The 27621-nt window shown below is 47.3% G+C and overlaps 1 protein-coding gene across 1 annotated transcript in view; it reads left to right on the forward strand.

Annotated features, from left to right (window-relative positions):
* The window catches only part of KCTD19 (potassium channel tetramerization domain containing 19), a 2885268-nt gene extending 2861304 nt beyond the window's left edge, over nt 1-23964 (forward strand). Inside the window, exons 14-15 of the mRNA XM_086945566.1 lie at nt 23464-23565; nt 23956-23964. Coding sequence (XP_086801692.1) covers nt 23464-23565; nt 23956-23964 — 111 coding nt within the window. The remainder of the gene's footprint in view (nt 1-23463; nt 23566-23955) is intronic.
* Nucleotides 23965-27621: the final 3657 nt, after the last annotated feature.

Raw genomic sequence — 27621 nt, forward strand, 5'->3', positions numbered from 1 at the left:
GAGTGTTTCAGTACCTTTTTGCAGTGGCATTTTACACATCAGACTGGTCTGGGGCTGATTACACATTACTTAGACGACTTCTTTTTTGTGGGCTCCCCGGGCATGGCGGAATGTCAGTAGGCATTGGACAAATTTCAGGAGTTGATGGAGGAGTTGGGGGTGCCTTTAGCTCCAGAGAAAACTTTGGGTCCATGTACAACGATGTCCTTTTTGGGCATTGAAATTGATTCTGTCAGGATGCAGGCACGATTGCCGCCGGAGAAGAAGGAGGCCATGTTGGTTTTGCTGGAAGATACGCCTGCAAAAGCCAAGGTGACGGTGAGGGACATACAGGTTTTGCTTGGACATCTCAATTTTGCCTGCAGAGTGGTTAGAGCTGGGAGGACCTTTTGCAGAAGGCTGGGGCGGGCATTGTCAGGTCACCATTTGCCTCACCATCATGTACGTTTGTCGGCAGGTGTGAAGGAGGACATTCGGATGTGGAGCGCTTTCCTGCACTCTTTCAATGGTATTCCACTGGTCAGGGAGGAAGATTTTCCATGGGATGTTCAGATCTTCTCAGATGCGGCAGGCAGTGATGGTTTTGGTAATTTGGAAAGAAAGAGGGAAAAGGGGTTTTAAGCACAATTGCACCTATCCTGTATATTGCCTAGTTTTTTTTGTATGGTGCCACGGATCGGAGATTCTTTTCCCTAGACCTCCCAGAACAAGAAACTTGTTCTAACATACAATTTTTGCAACAAATGATCCAGCACACAAATCAATGTATTTAAGAATCTGTATAATAATAGTCATTGAGCACAAGTCAAAAGAACGAAAAAAGGTTCAGTAGCAGAGTCTTTGGATGTTTTTTTTAAAGTTTAGTCTTTATTTGATTCTTCACTCATGTAGCCACGCGTTTTGTCCTCCACGGACTTCTTCAATTTCATTAGGTAAGATGATTCGGGTCAGATAGCCCAGTGTAACAGGAATTTGCAGAAGTAGATCAGGCCGGCTCCATTGCGTGGCGTCTTCTCTTGTGATGTTACCTAATGAAATTGAAATGTCTTTTCACCTAATAAACAAATAAATCTAAATAAACATTGCCGTTTTTCTGGATGGAAGAACATATATCTACTCAATATCAATAAGAGTTCACCCCAGTTGCCCTGAAGAAGTCCGTGGAGGACGAATCGCGTGGCTACATGAGTGAAGAATCCAGATTTTTGCTTGGTTTGATGGATAAGGGCCTTTCGAAAGTCACAATTGCTGGGAAGTTGGCAGGCATTTCCTTTATGTGTAAGATGTTGTGGGGTTATGCTTCTTCTGCGGGAGAATTGTGAAAGAGGATGTTGGAAGGTTGGGACAGGGAACGGGGCAGGTCGGCCTTGTCTCGTAGGCCTGTATCGTGGCAGATGTTGGTGCGCTTGATGGCGGTTCTTCCTGCGGTGTGCAGGGATGTTTTTGAGGTTTGTCTGTTTTCCACACTCATGGTTTGGATGTTCTTTGGGGCTTTTCGAGTTTCAGAATTGTTGGGTTCCAGGTTGAAGGTTGGGTTATTATGGCAGGATGTTTTCTTCGCGGAGCAGGGGGTACATATTTGGTTAGCTCGTGCGAAAACTGATCAGAGGTGTCGTGATAAAGGGGTTTGGTTGGAAGCTGCTTCGTCTGGATCTACATGCCTGTTACATTGGGCGAGGCGCTGGAAAGGGTTGTCTGGCGGGGTGGCTGGCACGCGGGTTTTTCATCACGCAGATGGAGGCAGAGTGACCGATTATCAGCTGCGTATGGTGATGCGAAAGGCGTTGAAGGAAATGGGCTTGGATGGGGCTCAGTTTGGGACTCATTCATTCAGGATCGGGGCCGCTACGGAAGCCAGTAATCGCGGGTGGTCTAGGGGGGATATTATACGGCTGGGGCGCTGGTCTTCCAACTGTTTTCAGCGCTATGTGCGGAGCGATTCAGATGACGCGCTTGCAACCTCCTCCTTTTCATGATGCTCATATTGTTTTTTCTTGTTTCAGGTTCTGTAGCGGGCCCCCTCTCCCTGGCCTTGACTATTTGGATCGTGGGGCATTCGTTTGTTAAGTGGGCCCAGGTGCAAGCTCGCGAGTGCTATTTCAGACAGATGTTGGGTTTTAATGAACGCTTTTTTAATGTTGTGTGGAAAGGCAAAGGGGGTATCTGGTGGAGGGAGTTGGTTCGATCTTTGAATTCATGGTTGGTTGGGCGGCAATGTCCGGATGTTTTGTTACTGCACTTGGGAGAGAATGATCTTTGTGGGGTGAAGGGGGTTGTGTTGTTGCCTGCCAAAAAGAGGGATTTGGCTCTGTTGAAGGAACAGTGAGTGGGTTGCCATGTCTTGTGTACTGAGTTGGTGCCTCGGAGGTCATGGAGGGGTGCGCGTAATCCCAGAGCGATTGATAGAGCGCGTAGGAAAGTTAATTTGAAGGTTTCTCGTTTTTGTAGGTCGTTGGGTTTTGGTAGAGTTTGCCACAGGGACATTAAGTTTGAGGCGGTGGAGTTTTTCAGGGGTGATGGGGTCCATCTATCCAGGTTGGGGATGGATCTGTATTTACTTGAGTTGAGAGAGGTTATTCCCAGGTGCCTTACTGTTCAGGAACACTCCAGTGTGGGCTGATTCGTTGGGTCAAGTTTTCTGGTTGGTCAGTTATTGCAGGCGTGTTCTGGGTCTGGTTGTGGGGGGGGGGGGCAGAAAGGGGGGGGGTAGTTTTCCTCCCCCCCCGGCATTCTGGGTGGCGGGGATTGGTGGAAGTTTTGCCAGGGTTGGCTGAGTTTTTGGATTGGATTGTTATCGTGGGGTCTTCGACAGGGATTGTTTGAGCAGGTTTATTGTTGGGGCATTTAAAGTGTTTGGGTGTTCGTAAATGGTGAAAGGGCAGGTAGGGGATTTGTGTTTGAATAGACAGGATGTGGATAACGCCTATGAAGAAACTTTTGCTTCATTGCTACAGACTGTATATCATAGTCTTGTATTTTTGTGCAATTGCGCAATTGCCCAAAGAGAATGCTGTTCTTCTGTTTTGTGGGGTGAAAGCTGTCATGATGTAATATGGTGTTACGTGCTGTAGGTTTTATATAGAGGTCTACATATAATTGGCCATATTCGTGTTTAAAGGTTAGATCCAAAGAGTCAATCTGCAAATTGCTGCAGTGTAAAGTGAATTGTAAGTTGGAATCACAAAGGGTAAGCCACATTATGAACTCTTGCAGAGTATCCTCATTGTCGTGCCATATAAAGATGACATCATCTATATATCACAACCAATTTAGGATTGATTAAAAAAAGGGTGCTATTTAGTTAAAAACATACTTCTCCTCAAAATGGGCCATGTATATGTTAGCTAAGCGCCCATACTGACTCCTTTTGTCTGCCTGTAAAGCGCGCCACGAAATTCAAACACATTTTCCTCTAACACAATGGTCAGGCAGTCAAAGACAAATTTGCAGTTACATTCAACATTGTATGTGTCAATAAACCATTTGACAGCACAAAGTGCTCCTTCATACGGTATATTAGAGTAAAGGCTCTCAACGTCTAATGTAACAAACCATTGTCTATTTGAATTGTAAGGTATGCCTGCCATCATATTAATCACCTGGCAAGTATCTTTTATGTATCCAGGGACATTATGAATATGGGGGCCTAAAATTGCATTGAGATATTTAGAGATAGGTTCAGTAATAGAGCCAATAGTCGAGACAATGGGCATAAAAGGGGGATTATTTACATCCTTATGAACCTTCGGGATTCCATATAGGCAGGCCAATTTAGGGTTCTCTATATTTAGGTAGTTGAACTCCTTTTCACATATTGTTCCATTCTGAAAGGCTTTAGATGTAAGTCGCAACATCTTTGATTAGATTTTTTGGGTGGGATTATTTGCTATTTTGGAATACAATCTTGTATCCTTCAGCATTTCTTCAATCTTGTAAATGTATGTGGTGGTATTAAGAATGGCAATTCCTCCACCTTTGTCGCAGCTTTTTATTGTTATATCAAACACATTTTTTAGTTTGGTAAGTGCCTCAAATTCCTCACTAGAGATGTTGTATGGTGTTTTCGGTACATATTTAGTTGCCTTTAAAAGTTTATTATATACAGCTTTCTCAAATATTTTTATTTCAGGAGCAACTTGTTCGACAGTAGGTGTAAATGTTGATTTTAATTATTGACCCGATTGATTGGTGTCTAAGGCAACATAGTCATTGTCTTCAAAGAAAAATGTGAGGCGAATTTTACGAAAGAAAGCCATCAGATCGTTAAAGAGCACAAATTCATTAAGTCCCGAGTGTGGTACAAATGAGAGTCCCTTGCACAATAGAGAAAGGGTAGCATTATTTAAAGATGACTTACTTAAGTTAAAGATGGGGGATCTCTTTTATTGTCTCCAGTAACGTGCGTTCCGGGTTTCCAGGTATTGATTCTGATTGGCTTGAGAAGGGCCCCGGTATTGAGGCTGATATTGAGCACGTTGTTGATATTGTGCTTGAGGTTGATAATGTGGGCAAAACTGTGGCCGGTAACGAGGTCGCCAATTGCCTCTCTGTTGGTTGCGCCTCCCTAAAAAAGTACTATATCCTTGATTAAAACGAGGAGTGTATCTCATACCTCTATGGCCCTGTTCAGATAGCACATCATCGCTATCTGATTCCGATGTTTCGGAAAAGGTGGTAACCTTCTTATTCAATTGTCTCATGGCTGGTTGATAAGACATAGTGCCATAACCAGAGTCATCAGATAGGGTATAATAGCCATCTGAGAGATATGGATAGATACTCTCCCTGCTGAAGTATCTCATGTCTTTTTGCAACTTATCAGTTTTAAGCTTTGTTAAGTATTAATTGTATGAACTTAGTTCAGATTCAATCTTATCTCGAGCTTTTTTAGCATCCTCTACGGCTGATGAAGATTTAATTACACTTTCTAGGTCGGAGATTTCCTTCAATAGTTGTAGTATGATTTCTTTATCCGTCTCTACTATGAGCATCATTAAGTCTCTAGAGCACCGATTGGCTATTCGGGACCATTTATCTAAGAACTCTTTAATGTGTATAAATAAACCTGGGATATTTTTATTTGTAATCCTTGTGGAATTATCCCCGCAAGTAAATACTGTAGCATGTATTCCCCGTGTAATTCTATCCTTTTGCCTTCTTTTTAAGGGCTAGCAGTTTAGTCAGTTCCTCATTGCCATATATATTAGAGGCAGTTCTAGTATCAAAAGTAGATGATGCTCCTACAATGGACATAAAGTCATCATCTGAAAAGCTGAATGTTTTCAAGTTGGCCATGTTGGATTGTAAACAAAAAACTGGCTGGAAACCAGTATAGAGGAAAAAAAGGGGGGGGGGGGGTTTAAGCCAGTGCAAACTAAGATTATTAGACTAAACCGCGGATACCAATACAAGCACCATGTGATTGTATCATGAATTAGATGTATATCCTGTACTGTGATTGATAATTAAAAGCTGAAGCCAAAAAGTGACAATACTTAGAATTAGGATAGGATAACTGTGGTCATACCGGAAGATAGGACAATTCCATAGACAATGAAATATCCCCTCATAGACAGGCTATGAGAAATATTTAGTTTAGAAGAAGGGGACCACTATATATCTGATAGACTCGCTATACATTGGGAAGAAACATTATAGATAAAGGTATATAGCTGAGCCAGTCACATTATTGACAAAAAGGAGTTGCAGGTCTCAAACATTAGAAAATGCCACCCCACATCTAGTGTACAAATTATGACATTCAACCAAAAATGTACAGCCAATATATTTTAAAAAAACTGTTATTCTTTTATTTGATAATCAATATTTTCAGTGTTTTTTGTTTTTTTGTATTTTAACTTTTCTATTTATATTACATAGTAGTCAGTCAAATTAACTTTATTTGATTCGATTAAAATCATACAAAGGACATAAAAACAGTATTATATACAAATAAAATAGAATTAAACAGTTTCTTTACAATCAAGTTCATTTGACATAGTATTACAGTAAAAACAGTTTTAAAATCACTAAAAACGGTTTATACACACTGATTTGACAGGTTCTTACACCTTCTTGATCTGACCGCTGCCACTAGAAAGTTTGCCATGGAGAATGTAATGCATATATTTCTCAGAGATTGTAAATAAAGCATGGCTGGTCTCACCTGGGAGAAACCAGCTTCCCTTAAAACAGGTAGCAGATATTTTTTTCTTTGTGCAAAGAAGAAATCACAAAACATAATAACGTGCATCGTGTCTTGAACTGAAAAGTTGTCACAGGTGCAGGGTGGTGCTAACTCTGGTTTGATCCAAGAGTTGAAATTGCCCAAATAAAAGTGAATAAGATTGAACCTGAATTTTGTTAACAGAAACCTATGAAAAGGGTTTGTGACAAAACATAAATAGGGCTCAATTGCAAGTGAATGAAGTGACAAATAATGCAGTCGAACTGTGGGCTTTAACAATTCTGTTTCTTCTCGCAACAAACTTTCCATTGCCATAAAATGTTTTTTAATTACATTCACATCCTGTTTTGTAATACCAGAGGGATCAGTAAATAAGTCTGGTCGTCCCAGGTAATTAAAAGATTTTTTTAAGTAGGCCAGCCATGGAATCATGCTACTGTTCTCCAAACTCAACACATCCCTCATAATGATGTGGTTTAGCGTTAGTTCTGTGTTTAGCCAGGTCTTGAGCCAGTATGTTAAAGGTGCCAATCTCAGTTTATCCTGAACATAATCCAAACCCAGTTCCATATGAATAGAAAAAGTTGGTGAAGATTGAGGGAGGCACAAAAGGGAACGTACAAATCTATTCTCCGCCAGCTGAATTTTGTCCAAGCGTACATAACCCCATAAAGGCGCGCCATATAAAGCCACAGGGAGGGATTTGCTGTTATACACATTTAAGATAGCTTCCATTGGTCTGTGGCCCAACCTTTTAGCGAAACCCAGAATGGCCATTGATGTCCTTGTCACCGCTAGGCTTTTGGCCCGTATCTGAGGTCCCCAGGTACCCTTGCTATCAAAGAGCACACCAAGGTAGGAGAAAACAGGAACGCTAGAGACTACCTCTCCTTTACAAAAAAATGTTTTTACCTTAGTCTTTTTCTTTTGCGGTCCGACGACCATAGTGTGGGATTTAGTAGCGTTGACCCTCAAATCAAGCTGGTCCATAAAGGAGCCAAATGTGTCCAGCAGCTTTTGGAGACACACCCCTGTACGTGCTATGAGTACAGCGTCATCCGCATATAGGAGAGCAGGGATCTTAACTTCTCCTACACGCGGGATGTCTCTTGCTGCCCCTTCTAGGTGCTTGCCTAGGCCGTTGATATAAATTGTAAATAGCAGGGGTGCTAATATGCAGCCCTGCCTAACACCCCGTTTCGAGTTGAAACGGGTCGTGCATCTGCCTTCTTTTGTTACCCTCACTGCGGCAAATAGATCCCGGTGGAGGGAGGCTATGAACCCAACCAGGTCCTCATCAATCCCCAACTTCAAGAGAGTTTCCCATAACTTTGATCTATTGACCAGATCGAAGGCCGAGGAGAGGTCCATGAACGCTAAGTACAAAGACCCCTCCTTGGCCACCGTATACTTAGCGGTCAGCAGGTGTAAGTTTGAACACTGTTCAATCGTGCCTCTTTTTTCCCTGAAGCCGTACTGGATGTCGGCCAGACCGCCACATCCTTCCAAACTGTCCCTTAACCTTACCAAAAGGACTGTGCCCAAGATCTTTATAGCAGAGTCCAGAAGGTATATGGGCCGGTAACACCCTGGGTCGTCCCTTTGGCCCTTTTTAAATATGGGGACTATTGTGGAAGTCGCCCATGTAGTTGGAGGAGGCGTACTGTTTGCGGCAGTGAACACGTTTGCCAGGATACCAGCCCATAATTCCGGTGAATGTATATAAAAATCGGCCGGTACCCCGTCTCGGCCGGGGGCTTTGTTCCTTGTAGTTGCACAAATTGCCTTTTCCACCTCCGCACTGTTAAAGTGTAGGGGTGTGACATATTTTGTAGATGGGTGGAATTGCCACTATCACCATAGACGGAGCTGAAATGAGCCAGCCACTTCTCGTCTGGGATTACGCAGTCAGTATCTGTGTTAGGTGACTCCGAGAAGTATGGATGGTTAATTACAGCCCAGAATTGCCTGCTATCCCGCAATATGTCGGTGGAAGATAATTGTTCCCAGGCCTCCTGTTTAATGCAATCCTGTCTACTCTTAATAGCCTTCCTATAGTCTTTTCGCAAGATTGCAACCAAGGCCCTGTCCCTAGGGTTTACTTTAAGAGCTAATTTTAAAGCTTTGAGTGCTTTAGAGCAGGCGGGATCAAACCACCCACAGTGTTTTGACTCTCCCCTGCTCCGTCGCACCATAAGGTTGGAAGAGACTTTACTGCATATTAACTGGAAGGCATCCATGATGTCATGGCCTTGTGAGGATGGGTCTAGACAGATCGTGATCTGATCATTTATCTGCGGGCCAATGTCAATGTAAAAATCACCAGGAACCACATTCGCCCACTTCAACCGTCTACCCTGGTCTGTTGAGCGTAGGGCAGATCCGGATCTGGCCTGTCCTGGCTTAGGGCCCATAGAATCTCCCCAGGACACAATCAAAAGGACAGGATTATGATCACTAAAGGGGGATGGGACGGTACAATAAGAAGTAGTATGATTGAGAATAGCAGGGGTCACAAAAATATAATCAATGACAGTCCCCGGGGATGACCCCTTAAACGTTGGTGTTCTAGATTTCCCCTCCCGCGCAATAAATTCAAAGAGGTTGAAATTGGCCAGGAGATCCTCCAGTTCCTCACCTGCCCTATTATGCTCAAAATGCGGCCCCTCCAATTCCCGTGTCTCCATACATTCAATTACAGTACAACCAAAATCACAAGGATGAATATTGAAGTCACCCATTAACACAAATTCATAACTAGTATGAGTATTTTGGCTGAGTAGATTTAAGAAAGCATCCAATTTTGAGATATTGTCCCCACCATATTCCTTGTTTACAGAATTGTAAAAATTAATAAACAATATACTCTTTGAAGGACTAGTTTGCCTTTCTACAATTAGGCAGTTTGGAGAATCATATTTAATCTGTTTCAATGATCCGTTAAGATCAAGTGAAAAAAGAGTCAGGAGGCCTCCCCTTGCTCTTCCTGCATTACTAGGACTAGCCGCAACTGCAAAACCTGCGAAACCGTCCAACCAAAACCGGGATGTCATATCCCACGTTTCCTGCAGAGCAATGACATTGTGGTCTGAAATAAAAGTAACCCATTCAGTGCCACTCATTTTTGAGCTAATTCCTGCAATGTTCCAACTGAGTATTTTACAACCTACTTCCTTAGTAGCCCTTCTTTCCTCAGTGGACGTGATTAACTCTTCCCTGGGTAGTCAGTCCATGTCATTCAGGCCAGACAGGGGTGAGTACTGGTTACTCAGGCTCAAACTCGGCCCGCCCTCCTTGATTGAATCCTGAGAAACATGTTGTGTCATTGTGAGAGGGGTAGGTGGAGCTGTTACTGATTGTGTTTGAGTAAACTCATTTGGGTTTCTACGTGCCGCTGCTGTCCTCATACCCTGCCATCTAGCCTGATAATTTATTTTGGGTTTATGGAAGGGTGGCGGTTGATAGATAAAACCTAGGGGAACTGGTCTTAAACGATCCCCATTTGATATTGCTGTACCATCCCAAAAAAGTCTATCAGCCACGTCAGCCCTACAGAAATTTACGACCACACAATCACCATATGTTGTTTTTGGTTGTTTGCCAATCCAGCCCACCCTCCTTGCGTGAATAATCAAGTCCGCTATATTTTCCCCACAACATTTCTCAGCACTCCAAGACTTAACCTTAGCCATAAGTTCCCTGGTTGATTCCCGTTCCCCTTCCCCAAGGGGGTCTACCCCAATAAACACCGCCACCAATGGAGACGCCTCCGGTGGGAGGTGAAGTTTATATGTACTTGGGGTGACCCTTGTCCTAGGTGGTTGGTACTTTTGGGACAATACCATTGGCTCAGGTGCCACAATGGGATCGTTTGCCGTGGCCTGCTGAAGGGATGTGAGTGCAACCTGAGGCCTACTCTCTTTATGCTAAGTTCCGCTTGTGGGATTAGTCGTGGGTATGGCCCCCTCTGATCTCCTTCCCCTACCCGCCTCCTCAGGTTTGCCCTCAATCGTTAATATACTGTTAGAGGGTAGCGAGTGAATGATTCTATCAATGAGGGAACATTTCTTTAAGAGTCCTTCCAGGCATGTGTTTAGGGTGTCCACAATGTGTTTGGCGATGCCCACCAAAAGCGGTTCAATCCTAGCCACGAAGAGTTCCTCAAGTTTATCCTCCATACTGTCTGGTTTGTCAACAATAACTGGCATGGTGTTAGCTTTTTTCCCCTTCTTACGATTGTTTGTTTTTGTGGCCAACTGAGGTTGAGCACTTGGAGGTGTAACAGATGGCATAAGTGCAGGCTCGCTAACTGGTTGGGCATGGGGTACGGAATTGACAATGGTCACAAGGGGTTCCAGAGGGACACAGGATAAAGTACTAGGAGAGGGAACTACAGCCTCAGCTGTTTGCGATGCTGGTGTTATTCTAGGGGAAATCAGTGCAATGGCGAGTTCTTGCTCTGCATTAGCGATCTCCTTAGTTAATGCCCCTACTGTGGAGGAGAGGTATGACATGATGGAGTTTGAGTGCCTGGGCAATTTGGCATTTTTACCACCCTCCTCCATGGTCGAATTTTTCTTTCTCTTACCCATCTTGGATGTTAGATGTTAGCGAGTTGGCCCAGCCCAGCCTCCTTCGGCCCCTGACGACCACAGACGGCCCGCCCTCTGCCCGGGCTCTGCCCGGCGTCGCCCGCGCACGTCCCGCGACGCGGGAGGTGCTCCTGGTGTTTATGCACCTCCGGGCGGAAGCTGCAAGGGTCAGGAGGCGGCGTCCCGGTCCCGGTTGTGCAGGGATGCTGGGAAGTGTAGTTTGGCAATGCAGGTGGCGCTCCTCCCCACTCGGCGGCCGGGGGCACTCGGCGGCGGGAGAGAGCGGCGATGTTCCGTGGCCCTCCACAGACTGCAGGTGCGCTGAAATTTACTGCCCCAAAGCTGTAGCAATGACCCCCGCTGTACCGGAGGTGCTCCTGGTGTTTATGCACCTTCGGGCGGAAGCTGCAAGGGTCAGGAGGTGGAGTCCCAGTCCCGGTTGTGCAGGGATGCTGGGAAGTGTAGTTTGGCAATGCAGGTGGAGCTCCTCCCCACTCGGCGGCCGGGGGCACTCGGCAGCGGGGGAGAGCGGCGATGTTCCGTGGCCCTCCACAGACTGCAGGTGCGCTGAAATTTACTGCCCCAAAGCTGTAGCAATGACCCCCGCTCCACCGGAGGTGCTCTTGGTGTTTATGCACCTCCGGGCGGAAGCTGCAAGGGTCAGTAGGCGGCGTCCCGGTCCCGGTTGTGCAGGGATGCTGGGAAGTGTAGTTTGGCAATGCAGGTGGCGCTCCTCCCCACTCGGCGGCCGGGGGCACTCGGCGGCGGGGGAGAGCGGCGATGTTCCGTGGCCCTCCACAGACTGCAGGTGCGCTGAAATTTACTGCCCCAAAGCTGTAGCAATGGCCCCCACTCCACCGGAGGTTCTCCTGGTGTTTATGCACCTCCCGGCGGAAGCTGCAAGGGTCAGGAGGCGGCGTCCCGGTCCCGGTTGTGCAGGGATGCTGGGAAGTGTAGTTTGGCAATGCAGGTGGCGCTCCTCCCCACTCGGCGGCCGGGGGCACTCGGCGGTGGGGGAGAGCGGCGATGTTCCGTGGCCCTCCACAGACTGCAGGTGCGCTGAAATTTACTGCCCCAAAGCTGTAGCAATGACCCCCTACATAGTAGATTTCATGATTCACAATTTTATCAAGTATAAAAACGTATTTGGACAATCTTTACATAGAAAGTAAATCAAAAATAGTATAGCCAAAACTCAGACAAATTGATGGAGGCAAGGTGGTAGAGTGGACTACGCGCGTTTCGGCGTTATCGCCTTCATGAGGTCACTAACTTATTTGCACTGAAAGCTAGATGGGACAAAATATAACTATTGTTATCATACTATAAGGGGGGCATATTTTATACATTTTTAGAGACCTAAACAACTTACTAATTGACCACATATATATAAAAAACACAATGTGTATAATACATTATGACTCCAGTAAAGTACTCTTATATACATATATATACAGTGAAAAAGTGAATACAAGAATAATAAATGTACAGGATCTAGATGAAAAGCATAGAAAAATTAAATAGGGTATATTGATATAGCATACATAAAATCAAGCACATATTTTACAATACAAGAACATGAGGGACAACATTCTAAGTAAAACTCATTCCCTTTTGCTTGTTGGCTATGGCCTACCAAGGACTCAGGCCTAAAGTCTCTAAATTAGTTTATGCCAAAAACATGATACTATATTTGTAATCATTTAGAGTTTGATCTTGATCAGAGAACCAACAATGTCAACACTCTGGAGGCAATGGCCTATATTGCATGTATGGAATGATCAAATTCTAAAAATATCCACTCGTCAGATACACAAATAGATACCCATTTAGTAAGAATTATGCATGATGTCAGATCTATATTGATATGAAAGAGATATTCAATATGTGTTACCTGTTTGAAAGTGTAGATATGTGTAAAGGATATTTCGTTCTAATCGAATGATTGTCTGGGGCTCATAAGTGGCTGCCAATCTCACGCAGATTTGATTAAACACTGGGTCAAACACTGACACTGACAAAAATGGTAATTTCCAATTGCAAGACACTGATCTGGGGATTTTTTTCCCTATATTACCAGTCTACATCATCTTGTAAGGACTTAGCGGCAATTTTTAAAGCTCAGCTGAATTGGGTCGGTGGCAGCGACCATAGCAGTGCGTATCTGGAGAACTGGTGAATTTGTGGAAGGTAGTCCTCACACGGTTTGTAAGAGACTGGACCATAAAATTGACAACAGCGAGTCTGAAAGGGAACCCCCTGGTGGCTTACAGAAAGACACAGATATAACTTATCCTCCAGAAGATATATCTTTAGCTTTAATTTAACAATCAATAATGTCCCATCGGGAGGAAACTACAGTGAAAATTCAAAGTGTCCAGAACCTCTGTCGAAAACTTCAGAATTCAGTACGTCGTATCGCTAAAACCTGCTCGAACTTTACCACAGGATTTAATGAAGCGGAGGCATGCATTTCAAATCTCGAAGATGAACTTGTGGCTCAAAAGGCCCTGACTGAATCTTTACGGACTATGAAAGAGGACACTCAGTGGAAGCAGGCCGATTTAGAGAATCGGTCACGTAGCAAAAATCTTATAGTGTTACAGATTACTGAGGGGCGGGACGGGCCCCGGGCACGGCGGCCACCTTGGGAAACTACCAAACCCACACATTTCTGAAAAGTAGACACCCGGGGAGTCCAGCGAGGTATGGCTTGCGTGGACCCCCCAACGTTTTCCCACACAGAATCCTCTGCAAACCTCAAGTTTAGCTGAAAAAAATTCTAATTTTTCTCAAATTTCTGTGTGAGGAATACATGATTTTGTTTGGCAAAGTTTGAGGTTTGCAACGGATTCTGGGTAACAGAACCTGGTGAGAGCGAGGCAAGTCACCCCATCCTGGTTTTACCTGCGTATCTAGTTTTCAAGAATGTATAGGTTTGCTAGGTTTCCCTAGGTGCCGGCAGAGCTAGGGTTCAACATCTACAGCTAGGCTCTTTGCAAAAAAAGGTCATTTTTCTATGTGAAAATATGGTGTGTCCACGTTGTGTTTTGGGCTGTTTCCTGTTGTGGGCACTAGGCCTACGTGAGGTGCCATTTTTCTCGGAAGACTTTGAGGAATGCGGGGTGGATGGAATTTTGTGGATCCACACAGATCCCAGAACTTTCCACCACAGAAATGTGAGGAAAGTTTTTTTTTTTGTTTACAAAGTTTGAGGTTTGCAAGGAATTCTGTGTAGGAATTCTGTGTAACAAAACTTGGTGAGAGCCAGACAAGTGAGCCTATCCTGCATTCCCCAGGGTGTCTAGTTTGCAAAAATGTATAGGTTTCTCTCGGTTCCGGCAGCGCTAGGGTTCAAAATCTACAGCTAGGCACTTTGCAAAATAAGGGTCAGTTTTCACTGTGAAAATGTGGTGTGTCCACATTGCATTTTGGACCATTTTCTATCCCAGGCACTGGGCCTACCCACGCAAGTGAAGTACCATTTTCTCAGAAGACTTTGGGGAGTGCGGGTGGGTGAAATTTTGTGGATCCACGCAGATTCCAAAACTTTCCACCACAGAAATATGAGGAGAATTTGTTTTTTTTAATAAAGGTTTAGGTTTGCAAGAGATTCTGGGTAACAGAACCTGGTGAGAGTCAGACAAGTCACTCCAACCTGGAATTCCCTGGGTGTCTAGTTTTAAAAAATGTATAGGTTTGCTAGGTTTCCCTAGGTGCCGGCAGAGCCAGGGTTCAAAATCTACAGCTAGGATTTTTGCAAAAAAGGGTCTGTTTTTACTCTGAAAATGTGGTGTGTCCACATTGCGTTTTGGGCTGTTTCCTGTCACGGCCACAAGGCCTACCCACACAAGGGAGGTACGATTTTGTTTGGGAAGACAATGGGGCATGTGGGGTTGGTGGAATTTTGTGGATCAACGCACATTCCAGAACTTTCCACCACAGAAATATGAGGACATTTTGTTTTTTTAAATAAAGTTTGAGGTTTGCAACGGATTCTGCAGAACAGAACCTGGTGAGAGCCAGACAAGTCACCCCATCCTGGTTTTCCCTGGGTGTCTTGCTTTCAAAAATGTTTAGATTTTTGGGGGCGTGGCTTGGCGGGCGAAGATGGCGGTCGCAGCCTTGTAGAGCTCCCGCCGGCCCGGACTTAATTCGATCATTTATCCTGTCCCCCGAGCCCACTATTGGTGCCCAGTGATTGCTTTCGATCTGGTGAAGTCTCCTGTCTACATTGGTGTGCTGATCCTGCAATTCCTCCCTTCCTGTGATCGAAGGGAGGCGGCGGCGGAGTGCGGCCTGGTGGCCGGCTGGAGACCGGGGTCCTCGAGTTTCGCGACGCCTGGTGGCAGCTGCGACCTGGCGGGTGCGGGTGGCATCCGCTACGCCGCCCTTGGCTCATCTCTTCGACCGCGATCGCCTGGAGATCGGGACGGTGCCAACAACTCCTACCCATCGGCTCATCCCCTGAACGACCAACGAGCGGTGGCGGTGAGGCGTGGCCCCGCGACAGCCTGGGGACAGGGTTCCTTGTGCCCGGAGGCGGCCGGGGATGGACTAGTGGCCGGTAGGGGCATTTGATCCGCCTCCCCTGGCTCGGCCCGCTGGATACGGCTGCCCACAGACTGCGGACCCGCAGATTTCTTCTGCTATACCCTGGACGGCTGCTTGTGGGGACGAGTGTGGTTACGGCCTGTTCTGCCGGGGTGACGCCGGGACCTCGATTTTCGCGACATCCGACCGCGGCGGCCGGCCCGCATCCCTCCCTGGGGCCTCGTCTGGGCCGCCCTGCTCAGGATTTGTGACAGTGCCCGAAGGTTCGAAGGTGGTGTCCGCCCTGCCCGGCGCTTGCCATGACCAGGGACAGAGGAGGTGGCCCGCCTAAACATGGCCCCATCGATAAATTCACCGGGCCGAGTGGTGGCGCCGGGGCGGCCGGTGGCAGCGGCGGCCCCGGGCCGGACAACGCAGCTATCCTAGCGGCCATCACCCAATCTAGAGACATGCTCGATGCCAAGATTGGAGCGGTTGGGGCGGATGTCACGCTCCTGCGCCAGGACCTTCGCAACGCGGTGGAGCGGATCGCTGGGGCCGAGACCCGTATCACTGAGACTGAGGCGGACGTTAGTGGCCTGAAGAAGCGCCTAGCGGAGGTGGAGAGCGTCCAAAAGACACTGGCGGCCCGCGTGGAAGATGCAGAAGGGCGCGCGCGGCGCAACAACCTCCGCTTCATTGGATTTCCAGAGCGGTGCGAGAAGGACAACATGGAGCGGTTCCTGACCGGGTGGCTGGAGAGCTGGCTCCCCGAAGGGGCACTGTCTACGTGCTTCGTGATTGAGAGGGCCCACAGGGCTCTGACTCAGCGGCCACCGGAGGGTGAGCGCCCACGGCCAGTTCTCGCTCGCCTGCTGAACTATCATGACCGGGATGTTATCCTGCGGGAGGCGAGGAACAAGGGCTCCCTCACCTTCGAGAATCATACCATCATGATTTTCCCGGACTACACGAAGATGGTGCAGCAGCAGCGGCAATCCTTCATGGACGCTAAGGCTAAGCTTCGGGGCCTCAAGCTCCAATACTCGCTCCTGTATCCGGCTCGCCTGCGAGTAATATATCAGTCTCGGACCCATTTCTTCGATTCGCCTGAGGAGGTGTTCCGCTGGACCGATGAGGCGGTGCGACTCCGGCCCCATGCCCAGCCGGGGCTGGACCCGGGCAGGTCTCAGGGATCGTCGCCGGAGCGGACGGATCGCCAGCCCAAGAAGGGCCGCCATCGGAGGTCTCGCTCCAAGAAAAGATCGGCTTCCGCCTGTGCATCGCAATTGGGTGGTGCCAGGGACTCGGAACACTCCGATGCGGGCAGCTGAACACTGTTGGGCCTACTCGCACTTTGTATGCTGAATACTGACTTGCCCTGCCTTGGCTGGTGAGACTGTTTCATTTTGTCCTTGATGTGCCAGCCGATTCCCATGTGAAGACTTCAGTTATTGTCATGGGACGCAGTGTGGCTCGGAGGGTACCATATGTGGGCCTCAGACCCTCACGGATGTGAGTGTTGTTGGGGGGTGGTGAGTGTGTGTCATGGTGGGGTTGTGGGGATCCATTGGTATGGCGGGCCCTGGGTCCTCTGTTTTGGGCCCGGGTCTCTCCATGCCGCGACAGGTACTTCAATGTTTTCTGAGGTATTGGGGTGGTGGGTGTGGGGTGTGGGGGGGTGTTTTGGTGTTGCAATTGTTGGGGGGGTTCTGGGTTGGGAAGGGGGTGCTGAGTTTGTGGGCTGGGGGGGTGGGTCCACACATGTCCGGGGCTGTGATTCTTGTCGATTTGCGGGTTGCACCTGGGTGGGAGGGTGGGCCAGATTTTGGACTGTATATTGCAAATAGCTGATGCTGCGATTGTGTCTCCTTCAAAGACCCTGCGGGTGGTGACATGGAATGTGCGGGGTATCCTGGATAAGATCAAGCGTGGGGCTGTGCTGCGGTGGGGGAAGAGGGAGATGGTGGATGTCCTCCTGCTTCAGGAAACGCACATGCTGGGCTCCAAGGCCCTTAGCCTCCAGAGGTTCGGTTTTCACCAGGTCTATCATGCTGGCTTTGCGAGGGGATCACGGGGGGTGGCCATATTGATACATCGTAGGGTGGCCTATGTTCATGAGAAGCAATGGATCGACCCTCAGGGCAGGTTTGTCTTTGTTAAGGGCCTACTGGGTTCCGAGCCGGTGGTCTTTGGAAGTGTTTACGCCCCTCCCCCCCTGCAATGGGCACTGTCTGAGCGGCTGTTTGCGTTGTGGGATGAAATCCCCGAGGTCCTGACTGTGGTGGGGGGTGATTGGAATGAAGTCATGGATGTGGGCCTGGACCGCCAGCGGCGAGCGCGTGTGGTGTCTGACCCCCCCCCCCCGCGGCTACCCCCACCCGGTTGTGTGCGACTGTGCGCAGTCTGGGCTGGATCGATGTGTGGCGGCATTTTCATCCCGCTGTGCAGGCCTTCACGTATGTATCGGCGGTGCATGGGTCGTTCTCGAGACTCGATTATTTGTTTGTACCGGGTGCCTGTCTGAACCGTGTCAGGGACGCCGCGATACTCCCCAGGGGCCTCTCGGATCATTCCCCTGTCTTAGCCACCTTGACCCTCCCCTCTAAACGACAACCCTTTCGCTGGCGTATGTCCGCCTGGCAGTTGCAGCGGCCAGAGTATGTGGCGCACCTACGCGAAGAGATCGATCACTTCTGGCGCGAGAACTTGGTGGGGGGCGTCGATGCCATTGTTGTGTGGGAGGCGCTGAAGCCCACGATCCGGGGCATTGATGTAGCTTGGTGTGCGGCCGCTCGGCGGGAGCGTCGGGAGGCCATTGTGACTGCCGCGGCCCGCGTGGAGGAGCTGGAGCAGCGTAGTCGACTCGGGGGTGACGAGGGCGTCGTGCGACAGCTCCTGCAGGCCCAGCAGACTTATTCCTCGGTCCTGTGCGAGGAGGCCCGGCAGGCGTGGCTCGCCACGCGCAGCAGGGTGTATCAGTGGGGCGATAAGTCCTGCACCATGCTACATAGGCTTTGCCAGGCGACTTTCCAGCCCCTTGAGCTACCCGGCCTTACGGCGGGGGATGGCTCAGTTATGACCGACCCGGATCGGCTGGCGGCTAGCTTTGCCCGCTACTACGAGGCACAATACGCTCCTCGTGACCCACTGGTGGAGGGCGAGATTGCCTCATACTTGGATGACCTACTCCCGCAGGCAGTCCCGGAGGAGACTAGAACGGCCTTAGAGGCCCCGCTTACGTCCGAGGAACTTGGGGAGGCCCTTGGCCAATTGAATACTGGGAAGGCGCCCGGCCCTAGCGGTTATCCTGCCGAATTTTATAAGAAGTTTCATGTCCAGCTGGGACCCCACTTTCGCAATGCCCTAGAGGCAGCTCGGTCTAGAGGCGAGCTGCCACCTGACTGGCGTCATGCTGAGATTGTGGTCTTTTTGAAGCCTGGCAGGGCGCCGGACCGTCACGACTCTTACAGGCCAATCTCCCTCCTCAATATCGAGGCCAAGATCTTGGCGAAAGCCCTGGCGAACCGCCTTCTGCCCCACATCGCCGACCTGGTCCACCCTGACCAGGCCGGGTTCATGCCGCACAGGGCCACCCGACATAATATCCGGCGGGCGCAGGCAGCGATCGATGCCATGGGCGCTAGGGATGAACAGGCCGCACTCCTCCTCGCGGACATGGACCGGGCCTTTGACTCGGTGAGTTGGGCGTATTTGTTCACCTTGTTGGCCCGCTTCAATCTAGGGCCTGTTTTCTTGTCCTATATCCGTCTCCTGTATACCAATGTTACGGCATCGGTCCGTGTGGCCAGTGCGGTCTCAGGGCGCTTCCAGATCGGCCGTGGTACTCGGCAGGGCTGCCCGCTGTCCCCCTATCTGTTTGCCCTGGCCATGGAGCCCCTGGCGTCGCGGATACGAATGGATGCCCATCTGCGTGGCTTTGTCTGGAACGATACCCTTACGGATAGAATTGCACTTTACGCGGACGACGTCCTCCTGTTCCTTACCGACCTGCGGCGTTCGGGCCCTCGAGTGTTGGAGATCATGCGGGGGTTTGGCGAAGTCTCAGGGCTCCGCCTTAACCTGTCTAAGTCGACCCTATGGGTATTACGTGGCGGAGTGGTTGCCGACCCTTGGGCCGCCGACCTGCGCGTGGCGACGGACGGCCTGAAATATTTGGGTGTTTTCCTCTCGACTTCGCGAGCCGTGGCCTGGACACGCAGTGTCTTGCCGGTGTGGGAACGGGTCCAGGCTGATGTTAAAACATGGTCCAGAATGCCACTTACAATCTTTGGGAGGTCGGCCATCTTTAAGATGGTGGCGCTGCCGAGACTGTTGTACCAACTTCAACATTTCCCGCATCCTATTGGCATGGAGTGGTTCCGTCAGGTGAACTCTGTGCTGAGCCGCTTCCTGTGGGATGGCGGAGCGGCCAGGGTGGCCCTGAGGACGTGCTTTCTGTCCACCTACTGTGGTGGTTTGGCCACATCCGACCTCCTCTCCTACTATCAGGCGTCACATCTTCTTGTCCTTAATGAATGGTGGTACGGGGACAGGAGTGACCCGGCCTATGCCCTGGAGAGACATCTCATGGGTGACCGTACGCTCCATACCGTTCTTTACTCGGCCCGTATACGCCGTGGGTTGCCGTCGGTGACAAAAGTGGTCTTTGCAGTGTGGCGGCAGTCTTTGCGCCGCATGGGTTGGTGGGGCAAATTAACGGCTGAAACGCCGCTGTGGCACAACGGTTTGCTCCCAGAACTGGCGGCCCTGGCCGGGTTCGAGGGCTGGGAGGCTATTGGAATTACGCAACTGGGCCAAGTCATGTCAGGCGCAACCCTCAAGTCCTTTGAGGGACTCCGAGTGGAGTTCCAGATGCCTCAGTCCCAGTTCTTCCGTTATTTACAGCTGAGACATGCCCTCGCCCCAAGCATTGCCGGCCTCGACTCCCTACCGGAGTTCAGCCCGATTGAGGCGAAAGTGTTTATGGGAGACTTGGGTGACAAGAAGGTCTCTAGGATTTATCAGTCCCTTGTTATTCACTGCTCATCCACTCTCAGCTCCCTTCGGGAGGCATGGGAGGTAGACGTGGGCGTCTTGGATGAGGACGACTGGAGGGAGGCACTGGAGTCCCCGCGCGGCACCGCTATCGCGGTTCGGCTCCGCCTGATACAATTCAAGTACCTGCATCGTGCCTATTACACACGTGAACGACTGTGGAAGGCTGGTTTGATTGCGTCATCGGAGTGCCTGCGCTGTGGGGAAGTGCCTGGCTCCCTGTTGCATACGGTGTGGTCGTGTGGTCGCCTGGCTGGATTCTGGAGGGGCGTGTGGAATTGCCTGGCTGAGGTCCTGGGCTGAGATCTTCCTCGAACCCACAGGCTAGGCCTGCTGCACATCATGGAAGGGGTTGGGGGCAACGTATATAAACGTCACCTGTTGCTCCTGGGCCTGGTGGTTGCTAAGCGTGACTTGGCTCGGGCCTGGAAATCTGTGAGGGCCCCCCCCCTGTCTGCGTGGAAGGCTGGGCTGGACTACTTTATGGGTCTTGAGAAACCGGTCTTTGAGGCGCGGGGCTGCCCACGCTAACACTTCCAGATCTGGAAGCGGTGGGCCGACTACCGTGGCCTGTCCTTGGAACCCCCGGTGGAGCAGGAGGAGGACATTTGATCGCAGTGACTTTTCTGGCCCCAATGGCAAGACCCAGGTTGCACTATACCTGCTTCCTCTATGTGAATCGTCTTTGTGTTGCTTCTGTACATGTGTGGCGGGGGGGGAATGGTGGGTACGGGTGGGGGTGTAGTTGGGGTTGGGATGGGTTGTTAGGGCATTTTTAAAGCTGAGCTTCATTGATACTTGCTTCGTTAATACTATGTATGTCATCATTGCATTGATACTGATGTGGTGATCTTGGTGTGTGAAGATGCCACATTCTTGATACTCTTTTGCTCAATAAAATTGGTTGTGAAAAATGTTTAGATTTGCTAGGTTTCCCTAGGTGCCGGCAGAGCTAGGTTTCAAAATCTACAGCAAGGAACTTTGCAAAAAAAGGGTCAGTTTTTACCTTAAAAAATGAAGTGTGTCCACGTTGCGGTTTGGGCCGTTTCCTGTTGCGGGCACTAGGCATACCCACACAAGTGAGGTACCATTTTTATTGGGAGGCTAAGGTTAACACAGAATTGTAGAGCAACTGTTATTACCTATTGACTTTAGATGCATTTCTACCTTCCAAATGAAATACAATGTGTAAAGAAGAAGTCACTTTGAAAAATGTCCTATAATTCTCATGGTAGTATGGGTACTCACAATTTCGGGAATGTGCAAATAGCTACTGTTTCTAAACTCTATGTTTTGTTCTATTTTCAGAAATACATAGGTGTCTTTCATCCTGATTTTTCACTATATATATTTTCCCAAATGAATTGCTATATACCCAGTACATAATAAGAAACCATTGCAAGACGCTGCTCAGTTATTGGCTCGGGTTCATCGGGTCCTTGGTGAACCTACAAGTCCTATATATCCCCAAAACCAGAAAGGTCCAGCGGATGTAATTGTATATTGTTTTAAACATCTGTCATAATTATAAAGAAGTTACAGGTGAAAACGTTGGCACAAATGGCTGTTTTTTAACTCATTTAAAATTGTTCCTATTTTCAACTGTTAGTTTCTATAACGAAACCTTGAAGGATCTACACAAATGACCCCTTGCTAAATGCATAATGTTGTCCACTTTTATAAAATGTATAGCTTTCCAGGATCCCTTATTGATTTCATACACATTTTTACCATTAACTGGAAGAAGGCCCAAACTGTGTAAAAAATGTTGGTTTTCTGTCAATAGTCTGTCAGTCCCTGAAAGCTGGGTAAATTGTGATTTCAGCTCCACAAACCCTTTGTTGATACCATTTGCAGGGAAAAAACAGATGCTTTCATTTGCAGCACTTTTTTCCTATTCCCTCCACCCAAATAAACAAATTTAGCTGTATTTTGACTAGTTTCTGGGTGCCCTCCAGGGGAATCCACAAACCCTGGGTACCTTCAGAATCCCCATGATATTGGAAGAAAAGGATGCAAATTTGGCCTGGATACCTTATGTGGGCATACCCTACATTTTGTTCTCCGATGTAAATATTTAACACACCCCAGGAAATTGTATCTTAAGCCTCTTCTAAAAGCAATGTGTTTCAGACATGCTCAGGTTTCCTTAATGTATCTGCAGCTTCTACCTAATGAATATATGCTTTTTGCAGTCATTAATTTTTTAAGAGCAGCACTTAGATCCACAACCCTAGATGTGTTGATGGTTGATTAGATTTTCTGTTTCTGTACATTACTTAGATGGAATTTTAACTGTATTGATGATGTATTTTATTGCTTGCATTTTTTGTCTTTTTGCTTTTAATGTATCTGTGTATGGTCATGATTACTTGTGAATGAAGAAAGATTTTTATTATTACTAAATCCTATAATTACATGTGAAGAAATCTCCTTACAGATAACAAAGGATTGGTGGAAATCTCTGGCTATATGTTTGTGAATTGCCATTTTGTAGTATGTGGAGTAGTACTATTAGATTTCTAGTTTAGATACTTCAAAATGACATTTGAGAATTGGGAAACAGCCTTTATAATGTAAGCATTACAGCGCATGTCATTACAATGCATGTCGTTACAACGCGAAAGGCTTGTTACAGGAGGCAGAGGGTGTAGGAGTTAACACCCACACCTTCTCTACTGTTGCAGACCCTGGAGTTGGAATAGTAAATTATACGGGGTTAAGGTATGCGTTGTAATGGCATGCGTTGTAATGGCATGCGTTGTAATGTCATACATTCAAGAATTGGAGCCACATCTGTTACTTAGAGGAAATGTTGCTAAACTGGTTCAGAGGCTGCAGCCACAGAAGACCTCAAAATTAGAGGTCCAGAGTGGAAACAGGGAATCTTGGAAAAAATATGGTATCTCTTGCCTTTGTGCATTTACAAACCTGTACCCATGTACAGCTGGTGCTTGTCATATGAAACAACAAAAAAAGAATACAATCAATTAAATAAGTTACTTTTATTATTTCTTGGTACAAGTTGATACTAAAGCTGTTGCATGTGCTTTGTTCAACAGTCGTGATCTGTATTTTTTTATTTTCTGTTAGACTCTCCAGATTTCCTCAAAGGAGTTTGTAGAAGAATTACTGACTACTGAATGTTTTAGACGTGATAGTCACATTTATGACAAGTTACTTGGATGGGCAGATGTAAGTACTCTTTACTTTTTGCATGTATGTCAACATTAATCATTTTTTTACCAAAATGTCGAAACACCTTGAACATTTTTGATTTATGTTTACCATGATAGTACAATATCCCTTTCTTTATAAAATGTCATTTAGAGATTTCTCATAGTCGTTTAACACAATGTCAAAAAAATAACACGAGTTTTCCATAAAAACGTGGAGATTAAAATACCTTTTGGCACAAGTCAATCATTACATCAGTAACAGATGGCTAATTCCTTTTTATCATTTAATCACAAAATGTCCTTTTCTGGCTATCACAAGGCGTAAAAGATATCTAGAAAACTGAAGGAAAATATGTAACACTTAACTGTCTTCTTCTGTAACTTTATTCCATCATTGTATATAAAGAGCATTTGAATCACAGACTTTCTCTTATCTTAACACATGCACATATATTAAGCATAACAAAGGCAGGGTTTCAATCATTCCTACAGGCTAATCATAATCTTTAATTCAGTTGTATATAAAAGAATATCAATGAGACAAAAACATCATTGCCAAAAGATCAGCAACCAAAATATCACTTTTATATACTTGTACAAGATTTTGTTTTGGGGGGGGGGGGGGATAGAGCTTGGCCTGAGTCGCAGTGGAATGGCATGCTTTTTCTCAGAGCTCCACCGGTGGCCTTGATCCACAGACATCCTGTCCTTAAATTAACGAAGGATACACCCACCCACCCTTTAAAAAGGTGAAAATATGCGGAGTGGGCGCCATAAGAGATGAGGGCCCCTTGTAGCTGCAGTGTTGGTAAGAAGATTGTCGGCTGGAGTGGGGCAGAGGCTGATGACAAGACGGCAGCAGCAGCAGAATTGTAAGAACTCAGAAGGCTTGGTGGGGTGCTCACAGAGGACCGAGAGACCTACCCTGACTGGAAAATAGCTTCGCAGGTGAAGCAAGGTATACCGAGCTTGGACAAAGCCCGCTTGTGGTCAGGAGAGTTGATGATTGATAGAGGTTGGGTCAGTGCTTAAGTTGAGCAGGCTGTTTCTGGTGCCCAGCACCAGCACTTATTTCTAGAGCAACAGTGGTCCCTCTGACTCTTTAATGGGATCGAAACACCGTCGACTTCTTAAACACCATATACTATGAATGTGTAACTTCTATGTTAGGCTTGTAATGGTGTTCAATTGAATTTCTGTTATTGTGTAATCTACAGAAATCTACAGCTTCTGCCTTAAAACTCTGTTCTATCTCTTGACTACTTTCTTCACCATGCCAATCTGTATATGTTTGGGTACAGGCTTGTGCCCCACTTCGTAGAAATGTTGAAGGTATCTTTGTGTGAACCCCTTTCTAAGTAAAAATTGGACCCATGTCCGGCTGGACAAGTCATTACTGAATATAGTTTCCATTGTGTCTATATTTATCTGTGCTCGTATATTCCTTATGCATGGGACCACTGTTGCTCTAGAAATATGTTCCCCGAGGTCCTATGCTGACTCGAATGGGTGCCCTTGTTGTTCTTTATAATTAGACAGCACCAGCACTTAATCACCAACACCAGCACTTTTCATGAGCACCAGTTGAGGACTCATTAATTTACGGGGAGATTACGTGATTTTCCTAGAATCACAGGATGTTGAGCCAACGCTGAGACTCAAACCTGGTCCCCCAACTCTGAAGTCAGCATCTCTGGTCATTATACCGCCTCTTTTTCCCACATTCATGGTTAGTAGTTGGTTCTGTTGTGGGCGGAGCTGACAGAAGAAATGGACTGGTGCAAGCTGCCTCCTGAGGAAAGCCCTGGCACTTATTAACCACTGGGCTTGGTGCAACAGCCAGGGAGAAAGCAGAGCTGGGGCTGGGCTAGAGCTGCAATTTAATGCTCTGTGGAGCGACAGCAAGAGAGGAGCGATGGGTTTCCACGGCCACATGATCTGAAGAACAGGGGCCATGGACAAACAATTGGAAGTGTGTGGGCCTGAGTTATGGTCTCCAATGAGGTGTTGTGGCTAAAAGGACGAGTCATCTATCTAACTGAGAGCAGCACGGGCCCCCTTGTTAAAGATTGCAGGGATTTGGTAGCATGAGCTGAAAGCCATTTTTGTATTTGGCAGCCATTTTAGTTAGCCATGTGCTCGACATGTTTCCCTCTTCAGAGCCTTGCACATGCTCAGAAGGGCCTAGCTAGTAGAATCCACCTGCTCCTCTTATACAACTGTCAGGCTATTTTTGCTGCTGTATGGAGAAGTAACTCACCTCCACTTTGTTGAGCAAGCAGATCATGCGTGCCCATATTAGGCATTTTGCATGCTTACATGTGCCAGGACCTCCCCTTGGTCTTATCCTGACTATGCAACTCTAAGCATATATAAGGCCCCAGTTTTCTGTACTCCTTAAACTGCCTCATACAGTTGCTAAGGGTTCTGTGTGACGTAGTCTCCCTCATCTGAGGTTAATAAATATGTATTTTGTATTTGGCCTTTCGAGCGGTCCATCAGACCGGCCCTGTCTACCTGAGAAAAAGGTTTGCCCTTTATATTCCTAATCGGTGTCTCCGTTCGGCCAACCAGTGTCAAATGACGGTACCAAGATTTAAGCACTCCCGATTAGGTGGCCAGTCCATTTCGGTCCGGGCCTCTAGGGCCTGGAATGCTTTCCCTTTCCATCTCAGGACTGCTCCGCCCATCACAGCCTTCAAGAAGGGGCTGAAAACTCATCTGTTTAGCATCTCACTCTAATTATGCTACTTTCTTTGTGCCCTCCGGATTTGCTCACCTTTCGCGCCAGGATACTATTTTAGTAATAGAGCGCGCTACAAAATTCTTTATATCATATCATATCATTTCAGATTCTGTGCCAATTTCTTCCATGTTGGTTTAAAAGGACCAAGGTGTATCAGTGAGACCCCTGAGAAGGTTTCTATGTTCTTCACCCATGTTCATAAACTTGACTACATGAATCGAACTAGTGATACCAAGGGACTCAGGGAGAGTGAGGAGCTGTGCTGATATTGAATGTCTCATAGGAGAGACCCCTGGAACTGAAGGTAGTCAAGTAGGCAGAGTGGAGCATGTATAGTTCAGAGCTGTGACTGAGCACACACTGGGGCAGACAGCCCCAATGTGACACATTCATTCACCATGCTGTAAGCGAACCAGGGGACATATAGGCTCCCTGTGTGGAATGCCACTGACCCAAATATTTCGATTAAGAGATAAAAGGTCTACTCTTATCTTAAGATGTGGGGAATTGATATAGTCTCTCTCCAAGGAAGCCATATTCCACTTGGAGAGGAGAAGGCTCTGCAGAAACATTGAAGGGAACAGCTCAATTACACACACCATTTAGCTTATGCTAGGAGTTAGACCTGGAGTTCAATGTTTACCCATGAACACACATATATTAAAGATGGTAGACATGTTCTGATTTGAGGATAGCTTGATGGTAGAGACATTGCCCTAATTAATATATATGCGCCAAAATCGAGGGACCTTTTTTACTCGCTCCTAACCTCTGTTGGCTGGGATGAGATAATACCCTTGCATACTAGGAGGTGACTTTAATTGCATTTCTGACCTACAGGTGAAGTGTTCCCACCCACTCCTGTCTTCTTCAATGGTAATGAAAACAGCAGTGACGGTTATTGTGTGGCAGTCCCATTAGTCCCTGATTGACCCTTGGACCTCTCAACAAGGAAGAGAAATATATTTTTGACTCTGTTGTTTACAATTTACATTAGATTATACATATTTATCTAAACAGCTACAGAACATTCACAGGTTGTAAATATGGAACACATCTGTAGAACTCTGTCTGAGCATAATATGGTGTTTGCTGATTCTGCGATTGAATTGATTGAGGGTGGCCATGCCCTCTTGGAGACTAAAGACAGACATGCGAGAAGACCAGGTGCCCCACCAACACTCTTGAAAGGCCATGCCACACTTTCTTACTGACAACAAGGACACAGCCTCATCGATACTTATAGAATGGGAAACACTCAAGACGGTATACAGAGATATTTTATACAGGGCATGTTTAGGGTAAGGCACACTACTGACAGAGACT

The sequence above is a fragment of the Lissotriton vulgaris genome, chromosome 12 (assembly GCF_964263255.1).
Source record: "Lissotriton vulgaris chromosome 12, aLisVul1.2, whole genome shotgun sequence".
Lineage (NCBI taxonomy): Eukaryota > Metazoa > Chordata > Amphibia > Caudata > Salamandridae > Lissotriton > Lissotriton vulgaris.